The sequence below is a fragment of the Drosophila tropicalis genome, unplaced genomic scaffold, assembly GCF_018151085.1.
Source record: "Drosophila tropicalis isolate 14030-0801.00 unplaced genomic scaffold, ASM1815108v1 contig_662, whole genome shotgun sequence".
In the NCBI taxonomy this organism is placed as follows: Eukaryota; Metazoa; Arthropoda; class Insecta; order Diptera; family Drosophilidae; genus Drosophila; species Drosophila tropicalis.
The window spans coordinates 70,802-81,231 of NW_027173144.1; the positions used below are offsets into that span (position 1 = coordinate 70,802).

The following is a 10,430-nucleotide window of genomic DNA, read 5'->3' on the forward strand; positions in this document are numbered from 1 at the left end:
TCCACTAAACGCAGCAGCAGCGGTAAGAGTCAGATGACTGGGCCATGCATAGATAGGTGCAAACAACTTTCAGCTGGGGTAACTATCTTGGTCTTGGTCTTGCCTTCGCTCCTTTGATTCCGCGCATCTTCCTGCCTAGCCCCCTTTCATTCAAATGTGTGTGTGTGCGCCCTGACAAAACCTCAGCTGCGTGTCAAAAGCGCTATGAAACAGGACGAGGGTTTCACTGCACGATAGCTAAGGCCCTAGCCTCTTTTCTTATGACTTTGTTTGCAGTTGAGTTTAATTAAAAACGGATCTAACATTAGGGATGAGCTGAAGAGCTTAGCGGGTAGCCCCTAGCGCACATGTTCCGCATGACATATGACAAGACGTTGCCAGAAAATTTGCTTGAATCTTTTATCAGTTTCAACCAAACAGAATCGGCTCACTAAATTTACCGCATAACTGTTGTATTATAATAGATCTGTAACTTAGTCGATTACTAGGTATATTCATTTTTATTCTAGAAGGATAAAGAATGTGGTTAAGCAAATCATTTTTAAATTGCAATTCATTAGGCCGGTAGAAGCATCTTTAAATAAATACAGCGAATAGTTAAATGATGAATTGGCTTGTCGTATCCAATCAATATAATAGGAAATGTTCGTGTAAACTACCGGAATTTGCAGAGCAGCACAAGACTTGCCATAAGACACAATGCCGGATAATTGATTAGAACATATTAGGGGACCGCCCGAATCACCGAAGCATGGGCTGCTACCACCCTCCAAGTAGCCTCCGCATAATTGAGAGGTGGGCATGTCAGGGTAAGTCAATTTGCAATCTTCAATACTTAAAATTGGTACACTAGCCTGTTGTAGAACGAAAGGAGTGGCCATCTAAATATATAAAAGCTAGTGAGGTAAAAAACATGACAATATAATAGATTTGGGTATAAGTCACCTCATTCATATAGCCCCATCCACTGGTTAGACATATTTCGCCCTGAGTCGGTGGCCTTTCAGCCAGACCCACTGGTTTTATTTTCGACCAATCCCAAGGTATAAAACCCATCAAAAATGCCAACGCAATATCGTTATCCAAATCATCATTAAAGGCAGGATGTATAATGACTTCTTGTACACGATATTGCTTGGTATACTTGTCGGGTTCATTGACAGAAGCACTACCTGCAACAATAATCAGGCTCGACACATCTTTCCCTGAAAAGTAAAATGCTCTGTGGAAGAATCGGGAATCCAAAAACTGGCATACTATTTTAGGAATGGTGGCTTACTCATTATAGAAACAATGCGCTGCCGATAAAATGGCACGCTGGGATATTACCGAGCCACCACAAAAACGTCCATCGCCATAATACGTTTCATGCCTGGAACGTAGAGCAATCCAAACCTGGTATGGAGCATCATCGATGCTTATCGCATAGCCACCGACAATCTTTGGGCTTTTTACGATTTTAGCTGTATTCAATATGATCAATCAGATGTCAATTCTAGAACGAAAATCTTACCTGTTCCCCTATCAATTGAATGAACCTCAAAAACAATTTGGAATACGATTGACACAATAAAATATCCAAGCATAATAAAAATACATCTGAATTTTACTAAACTAATTAAATCACTGATGGTTTTCTCTAAGCACACTAATGAGGGATTTTATTTACAAGTTAATTATGGTCTAGGAAGTTTCGAGTTAATTATATGTAGTCTAGGGTTTTTACATGAAAATACGACTTATTAGAGAGTACAAGATGTTGAATGACAATCGACGTTTGGATCGGCTAGTCTATGACGCTTCGACTTTTTGCGTCCGACTCGGGTTGGCGCGCTGGTGCCGGCGAAAACCTTCCCGTTTTCTTTGTCCTTTGCGTTGTTTCTCGTCTCTCGACTTCGTGCCTTCTTGTCCATTCTATCTGAATTAATGAGGCATAAGTTTACAACGAAATCTTGGTATAAAGTTATACTCTAGTTTTGTAGAAACCAGTGGTGAGGCACCGATAGAGAGCAAGAGAACTAGAAGCAGTTTCTATAGCTAGATTTTTAGTGATGAAACAGGATAACATAATAAAAGGGAGTCAAAGTTAACACTTAACTTTGGAACGTAAAAGCGACTTTTGGACAAGTCCTGCAATTTTAATTGGTTTCTATTTTTGGACCATTGTATTAATTTCGTCTTTCGAATTCCGCTGCCAATAAACAACCCGGAAAATGCCACAATAGTTTATGTCTCAGATAGTTTTCTTAATTATTATTACTTAGCTGGAGGGTATAGACATAGACCTCAATATTATGGATAACAAAATCTTTAAAAAACAACGTAACAAAACCAAAGTAGAAATATTAGATATTTTTCGTAGCTCCATCTTTCCATTGTCCAAATCTGAAGGTAGAAGAAGCCAGATTAGATGTATTTCAGTTGCAAAATAAAGGGTACATATAAACCGAACCCATGTCTAAAGAATGATGGGAATATGTAAAACATGTCTATTTGGGATAAAACAAAATATTGGTCAGCCCCATTCAGTTAGTTAGCTAAACTTCAACTCAAATGTAAATTTGTATAAATTTTAGATAAATCAATTAGATTCGATTTACTGAATCGAAATTGAGAAAGTGAACATTGCAATCGTTTGTATAGTTATCCCTTAATGTTGCCGGGCAGAAAGTGAACAGGCAAATGGGCTACAAATAGGATACGCAAACAAAAGAACACTAATTAATTGCTGCACACTTGACAATCGGAGAGAGTGGCCTGAAGGGAATAGGTAAAGGAAAACTAAAACAAAACAAAAAAAAAAAAAAAGGCCCCAAACAACAAAAAAAAAAAATATAAAAAAAAAAACAAAAAAAAAAATTATTTATAATATTTCCTTAAAAAAAAACACAAAAAAAAAAAAAAAAGCGTAATAAAATTGAATTAACGATAGACCAGGCCAAACAATTTTGTGGCACATTTTCGCTCAAGGCAAAGTCTTTATTGCCTATAAATGTAATCATAAATTTTAAGACAAGCTTTTGACACCCCCCCACAGACATCCACCCCCCCCCCCCCACACAAGCGGGAATTAAAAAAAAACCCCGGAACTGTCGGTATATATTTTGCTCCGTCTAAACTTTCATAAACTGGTGTCCGGAACGCCTGTAAAAGCCAAAAAAGGAGTCAGATTGATTCCAAGGGAGACTAAGTACATACCACGTCGTTGGACCCCCGCTGCAGACCTCAATATTTGGCCTAGTAGCAATCTTTGCTTCTGCGGCAGGGCGGTCCACTGACGGTGGAGGGGGCGAAGGGTGACGGCTACTTGCCTCTCTTTTTTTTTTCCCGCCTCTCACCACCAAATATTTCCTGGTGTGGGTGAGAGTTTTTTATCCGAATTACTTCCAGAATTGTGCGTCTTGTTGTTGCACCAACTTTTTCTTAGTCAAAACTGCATCAACACAGCTGATCTTGCCAGTGTTGGTAAACGAGGGGAGCAAAGGGGAGCCCCTACCTAGAATTCGGCAGGGGGCGCCTCCGGGCATTTTTGGCGGCAGATTTAAATTTGGATTTAAAATTTAAAATCTGAATTCAAATTTGTTTCCAAGCCTGTCCCCATGGATAAGTTAGCTGCATCCTTGGAGCATCAATCCCGCATTGGTGAAGATCTTCTAGGCACTGCTGCACCAGAAGAGTCGATTTTCGGTAAACGCCCGCTGCTCATGCGTTCGCCACCGTCAGCGACAACATCGGCATACAGCGTACCCCAAACGGTTGCAGAGGCTGGGTTAATGCCAGACAGTCCATGTTTGGCACCGAATGGCCCAACTGTTCAAGTGGTCTCGCACATTCCAGAGCTGGATGAACTGGGATCACTGATATGGCAGCTGGACAACACCTTTAATCAAGGCATCTCGGCGGACGATAAACCACGAAAGCCAGTCCGACACGTTAACATGGGCACTAAGCAAGCCATTGTGCGAATGAAGGAGCTGCAGGAACTGCTCTGCCTCAGAGTGCTTGCGGGTGAGTTTCGCAAAACCCCGCATAACAGCGACAAAAGCACACAAATTACGCCAGCGAAATTGGGCTCTAAGCCAAATAGGCCTATAATGGGGAGCGATCATGACTCCGCCAAGCGCCGCAGAGAAGACATAAGTCGAAATACTCCCCCAAAAAAACACCGTGGAGCGACAATTCCCAGAGAAAAATTAATGCGGGAACAAACATCTGCCCCTGGGCAGGTAGGAAATGAGCGCGATCCAGACCAAATCGCCCATGAATGGCAACAAGTTACGTACAAACGTGCGAACAAAAAACCACCAGCGAAAAAGGATTTCCCTAGGCACCGGCCAGACGCTATTTTGTTAGCTAATAAAGCCAATTTGTCATATAGCGATATGCTAAAAATGGTAACGTCTAGTGAAGATGAAAAAGTGCGCTCGATTGGCGCTAATGTACGCAAGGCAAGACGCACAGCGAATGGAGACCTCTTATTGGAGATGAACAAGCCGATGGCTGAAAACCTCCAGAAGCTTACGAAAGATATCGAAGTAGCTTTCGGTGCTCAGATTGAGGCCAAAGCACTCTCAGATTTCATCAAGCTTGATGTCAGAGACTTGGATGAGATGGTGTCTAAGGCCGAGCTAGTGGCTGAATTTTCGAGCCAGTTTGGCGTCCAAATTACTACTCTGGCGATAAAGAGTCTACGACCAGCATTCGCTGGTACACAGCGGGCGACCATCAGCGTTCAGGCAGCCCTAGCCAAAGATATCCTAAATGTGGGCAGAATCAAGATTAGGCTGAACGAAAGCCGCATTAGAATAGACAATACACCTGTTAGATGCTTCAGATGCCACGAATTTGGGCATGTTTCAGCACAATGCAATTGCCAAGAAGACAGAAGCGACTGGTGCCTACGGTGCGGCGAAAAGCGGCATAAAGCCAGAGGCTGTAAAAACGCAGCGAAGTGTTTCCTATGCACTGCAAATGGCATAAAAGAAGCGGGTCATGTTGCCGGGAGCCAGCGTTGTCCTTATGGGCCCCGTTGTGGCCAGAACGCTCTTACAAAAAATGTAAATCATGGTTAAGTTCATGCAAATTAACTTAAACCACTGTGAAGCAGCACATGATATGCTGAAGCAAACGACGAGGGAACAAAACATTGATGTAGTCATCGTAAGCGAGCCATACAGACTCCATGGCGGCAACAACACGACCTGTAGTACGCAAAGAAAAGCGGCGATTTTGCTAACTAGCGTGCGACCGCTGCAAATGTCTCAAACCCGGGCTTTTGCACATTTTCTACGGGCTAAGATAGACCGGTTCTGGGTGTATAGTTGCTACATGCCACCTAGCATCGATCACCAAGAATTTTGCGCAGCGCTGGATGAGCTGGCTACCGACGCAAGAAGCCACAGCCCACTCATTATAGCTGGTGATTTCAACGCGTGGTCCTTAGAGTGGGGCAGCGTTTCGAACAATGCTAGAGGCCGTGCCTTATGGGAGGCTTTTGCCCTACTAGATATTGCCTGCTAAACAGTGGCAATCAAAATACATTCAGCCGAGCGGGTGTAGGATCGGTCATTGACCTCACTTTTGTCAGCAGCAGCATTTTTCGGCGCTCCTCTTGGAAAATCGGCGAATTCTACACGGCTAGCGACCATGAGGCGATCCTTTTCGAGATCGGAGGATCAATCCGTCGGCGAGATGTGCATCCGGTGGCATGTAAAACGTACAAAGCGGATACCCTGAATGTTCCCCAATTCACTGCCGCTATAACTGGTATAGAGTTGGCAACGGAGTCAGCCCAGAGTATGGCAAACCAATTGGCTCGTAAGTTAGACGAGGCGTGTGGCAAAAGCATGCAGGAACGTAAAGCTTACCGAGGCCACCATAGATCGGTATTCTGGTGGAATGATAGCATTGCAGAAGCTCGACGGGCTTGCTTTAGGGCAAGACGGTGTTACCAACGGGCGCGAAAAAGGAATGATGGCAATTGGCCATCTCTTCATATAGTTTTTGCAAGAACTCGCAAGGCATTAAAACGGGCCATACATTCCAGCAAACGGGAATGCTTCCTTGAGCTGTGTGACTCAGCTGATAAGGACCCCTGGGGCAAGGCCTATAAGATTGTAGTGAAGCGTGTGTATGCAAATAAAAAAACTGCACCAACAAATCCGGAGCAGCTGCGGGATATAGTACAATCTCTATTTCCAGCTAGAAGCGATGCACTAACGTGCAGAAGACCGATGCAGACACATTTTGCTGTCGATGTTGTCTCAAATGAGGAGATAAAGGCCGCGGCTGGACGCCTCAACCCTAGTAAAGCTCCAGGGCCAGACGGCATACCAAATCGCGCCGTTAAGCTGGCAATGATGCTGAACCCAGATATATTTGCACAGGTGTATTCCCAATGCCTCCGGGAGGGCTGCTTTCCGGACATATGGAAGCTGCAAAAGTTGGTCCTGCTGCCAAAACCAGGCAAAAGCCTAGATGAGCCATCAGGATACAGGCCAATTTGCCTAATAGACACCATAGGCAAGGTCCTGGAATCTATTATATGTGCGAGGCTAGAGTCAGCCATCAGGCTAGGCGGCGGTTTGTCACCCAATCAATATGGCTTTAGAAAAAGTAAGTCCACAACTGATGCCATTTCAAGAGTGGTCGATATTGCCTCAGAAGCTATTAAAGGTGAGAGATGGAAAGGAGGTGCAAAAAAATATTGCCTGCTGGTCACCCTCGACATAAAGAACGCTTTTAACACTGCCGATTGGGGATCTATTCTTGACGCACTGCAAAACTTTGGAGTCCCGGCCCACATTCATGCCATCACCTGGAGCTACTTCGGAAGGAGGCAGTTGGAGTATACATCCGATGCTGGAAGCGTGCTGCATTCCATATCTGGCGGGGTTCCCCAAGGATCCGTTCTGGGCCCTTTGCTATGGAATATAATGTATGATGGCGTCCTGAGGTTGACACTCTGTGATAGCTGTCAACTAGTAGGCTATGCAGATGATGTTGCACTAGTCGTCGTTAAAAAAGAGATTAAGCAAGCAGAGGCTGCAGCGAACATGGCCATCGGAAAGATAGTAGAATGGCTGGGCTCCGTGGGACTCAAATTAGCGGCGCAAAAAACAGAGGCCGTTCTAATTTCAAGCAGGAAACTTGTTGAGACAGCACAAATTACTGTTGAGGGGACTACGGTCCAGTCCAAAAGAGCTATCCGCTATCTTGGCGTGTGGATAGACACTCGACTAACCTTTCGGGAACACCTAGCAAACATTCAGGAGAAGGCATCTGTATGCGTGCGTTCGTTGTCAAGGATCCTCTTAAACACGAGGGGCCCAAAACAAGAGACGAGAAAGCTGCTGACGACAGTACACAGATCCATTGTACTTTATGCGGCTCGGATCTGGAAATCGGCTTTATTAGTAGAAAGCTACAGCAGGGGCATACGGTCAACCCACAGACTTTGTGCACTCAGAGTCTGCTGCGCGTTTAGAACGGTATCTGACGACGCAGTATTAGTGTTAGCTGGGATGCTGCCACTTGACATTCAGGCGGATGAAGACACAGTCGTAGCTGCAGCACCTAGTGATAAGCCCTCGAAGAAACTGGCACGCGCACAGGCTAGAGGCAGAAGCCTATTAACATGGCAGAGAAGATGGGACGCGTCACAGAAGGGCAGATGGACCCACCTGCTGATCCCAAATATAGAGAAGTGGTTAGGCAGAAAGCATGGGTCAGTAAATTTCTACCTAACCCAGATACTTAGCGGGCATGGATGCTTTAGGCAATATCTCCATCGCTTTGGACACGAAGAATCGCCTATGTGCACAGTCTGCAGCGATAACAGCGTAGAAGACGCACAACATATTTTTTCAGGTGTCGGCGCTATGAGGTCCCAAAGAAGGTACCTAGAACTCACTGCAGGGGCTGGATTAACGGTGAACAACCTCGTGGATTCAATGGTTGGCAGCCCACAAACATGGGAAGCGGTCAACAACTTTGCAGCATATGTAATGCGGGATCTGCGACAATCCGAACGCATGAGAGCTGGAGCGTCGTAGAGAGAGCCACCGACCCTAGTAAGCAATTCAAGCTCCCTTTATGACATCTTTTTCCTATGTATATATCTATCTATACCTATTAATAAAGGAATAAAAAAAAAAAAAAAAAAAAAAAAAAAAAACACACACACACACACGTTTGGGCAACGGCTATGCGGCAGAAATCATATCGCCAAGGGCTCGAATCGACGTACAGAGTGGGAGCCATACGAGTGTGTCGAGGCTTCCGAACAATATCCGACGAGGCTGCGTTGGTCATAGCTGGACTGACACCCATCGATCTCCTGGCGAAGGAGTCCCAATACATCCACAATAGAAGGCAAACTAACGAATGGACGCCACTGGCAAAACAAGAGGCCAAAAGAGCAGCCAGAATAGCGAGCTTAGAAGACTGGCAAGCAAGATGGACATCCTCAACCAAAGGCAGATGGACGTTTAGGTTGATCCCGAACCTGGAGCCCTGGCTCTCGAGAAGTCACGGCGAAGTAACGTTCGAGTTAACCCAGTTGTTAAGTGGCCATGGGTGCTTCAATTCATATCTACACCGATTTGGGCACGAAAGCAGTCCAGAATGCATGCTATGCCAAGACGGCGTAGTAGAGGATGCCGAGCATGTGTTTTTCTGCTGCCCGAGATTTCAGAGTGAACGCAATGAGCTCGAGGAAGCGTTTGGGGAACTACCTACGGTTGAGAACACTGCCAACATAATGTGTCCTAGCCAAGGAAAATGGTCCGCGGCCTGCACATTTGCAAAAAAAGTTATGGACGCTCTTCGCCGCCTGGAGAGGCAGCGAAACGCCTGAGGGGCATGTAGCCCGCCTTTCTAGCCTGCGAAGTAATACCCCCCGGCAGTCCCGCAGGCTAAATTGGCACCCAAAACATCCCTTTCCCCTTCAATGTTCTTTCACACTTCTACTTTTTCCTCACTCTACTCTTCTATCTTTCTCTAAATTGTTACACTTTTTTTGTTAAATAAATGAAAAAAAAAAAACAAAACACACACACACACACACACAGATGGGCCCTTAAAGCCTTGTCATGCCTAACGTCTTGCAAGTTTTTAATGTTCCCTGCCCTTCCGCTCTATTGATTTACTTTTACAATTATTATTAGTTCAATTTTGAGTTTGAGGCCAATTTATTATTGACTTGGTTTTGATTTGTCACAAATATTTGACATGCGAAATATTATCTTAATTTTGTGCACAAATTTTCAGGTTTATTTGATTTGTTCTCTGTGTTTCATGTTGCCTCAAATGCTTTTAGGCCAAGAATTGAACATCTGCACACTCACATGTATAAATTAGTCAGATACATTAATTACCAGTGTGAATTTAGTTTACTTTACTCTTGCCTGATTAAACCAATAATTGGTTCTTCAAATGCAATATTCGAACATTGTATAATTCGATTGGCAAATGCCAAAAGAACGGCAATTAATGAGATCAGCAAAAGCAATTCTAAAATTAAATTAAATATGCTACTGTAAATGGCCAAAGATATCATGCAAAATAATAGAAATTCAATAAATAATATTGGTTTATTCAATTACCTCCTCTCTAAACTTTCGGTTTCACAAATCAATTAATCAAATTGTTGATTGTATTACCACAATACGGCTTAGTACAGTTCAGTTCAATTGAGTTCAGTCGGTGGGACTCCAGCCAAATGCAAATGGTTTGCTGGCATCCATTGGCTGACAGGACGCATAACCAGTCCAACCTGACGATTCGGCTCCAGTGGGCACATAACCATAGTCGTGATTATAGTTGAACATTTGCGGTGACGGTACCATTGCAACATGACTGCCATTCCTACCATCCATAGCTCTAATGTTGCCGTAGCTATTATGCCATTGTTGCTGCTGCTGCGGCTGCTGGCGTGGCAACTGTTGCTTCTGCTGCTGCAGTTGAAGTTGATGCTGCTGTCGAGGCAGCTGTTGCAACTGCCTTGGCAAATTTTGTGCCGACTGTCCAAATGATGCTTCAGGTGGTTGTTGTATTCCTGGCTTTTGGCCATAAGATTGAGGCTGTTGCTGTCCCAACAGTTGCATCCCAATGCCTAGAGGCGGCATTTGCTAAGCGGCCAAAAATTGTTCGGTCGCCGCCTGGCAAATTCAACCATATGGAGGCGGAGACGGTGGCTTTACCCGGTAATAGCTCAGGAACGGCTGGAACACCGGCAATGGCTCCCAGCAGCCCGGTGACAACCACCTCGCCAAAAGTCATCTCAAATGTGACGGAGTTAGACGAGTTGGGCTCACTCATTTGGGAGATGGACACAATGTTCAACAAAGGTGATGATGGCAAAAAACCAGTACGCCACATAAACCTCGGCACGAAGAATGCAATAGTGCGAATGAAAGAGCTGCACGAAA

At 44.6% G+C, this 10,430-nt stretch overlaps 2 protein-coding genes across 3 annotated transcripts; both read right to left on the reverse strand.

Annotated features, from left to right (window-relative positions):
• Window positions 1-482: 482 nt before the first annotated feature.
• On the reverse strand, window positions 483-1,819 carry LOC137578722 (serine protease 1-like). Of its 2 annotated transcripts, none has more exons than XM_068292280.1 (4): window positions 1,514-1,819; window positions 1,280-1,463; window positions 946-1,222; window positions 483-854 (listed from the first exon to the last, which is right to left on the reverse strand). In XM_068292280.1, the coding sequence occupies exons 1-4, from the start codon at window positions 1,584-1,586 to the stop codon at window positions 501-503; spliced, it is 888 nt and encodes a 295-aa protein (XP_068148381.1). In that variant the 5' UTR covers window positions 1,587-1,819; the 3' UTR covers window positions 483-500. The 2 variants fall into 2 exon arrangements, with proteins under 2 accessions (XP_068148381.1, XP_068148380.1); XM_068292279.1 differs by having other exon boundaries at window positions 483-881.
• Window positions 1,820-9,698: 7,879 nt separating this feature from the next.
• Window positions 9,699-10,127, reverse strand: LOC137578720 (transcriptional activator MN1). The gene has a single exon (XM_068292278.1). The coding sequence runs from the start codon at window positions 10,125-10,127 to the stop codon at window positions 9,699-9,701; it is 429 nt and encodes a 142-aa protein (XP_068148379.1).
• Window positions 10,128-10,430: the final 303 nt, after the last annotated feature.

What these genes read in the sequence shown, in the direction of transcription:
- LOC137578722 (XM_068292279.1), bottom strand. Translation starts at nt 1,586, where the DNA reads ATGCTTGGATATTTTATTGTGTCAATCGTATTCCAAATTGTTTTTGAG. An exon ending in TTCAATTGATAGGGGAACAG is followed by an intron (nt 1,464 to 1,513) that starts GTAAGATTTTCG and finishes TATTGAATACAG; the next exon opens with CTAAAATCGTAAAAAGCCCA. An exon ending in GCGCATTGTTTCTATAATGA is followed by an intron (nt 1,223 to 1,279) that starts GTAAGCCACCAT and finishes ATTCTTCCACAG; the next exon opens with AGCATTTTACTTTTCAGGGA.
- LOC137578720 (XM_068292278.1), bottom strand. Translation starts at nt 10,127, where the DNA reads ATGCCGCCTCTAGGCATTGGGATGCAACTGTTGGGACAGCAACAGCCT.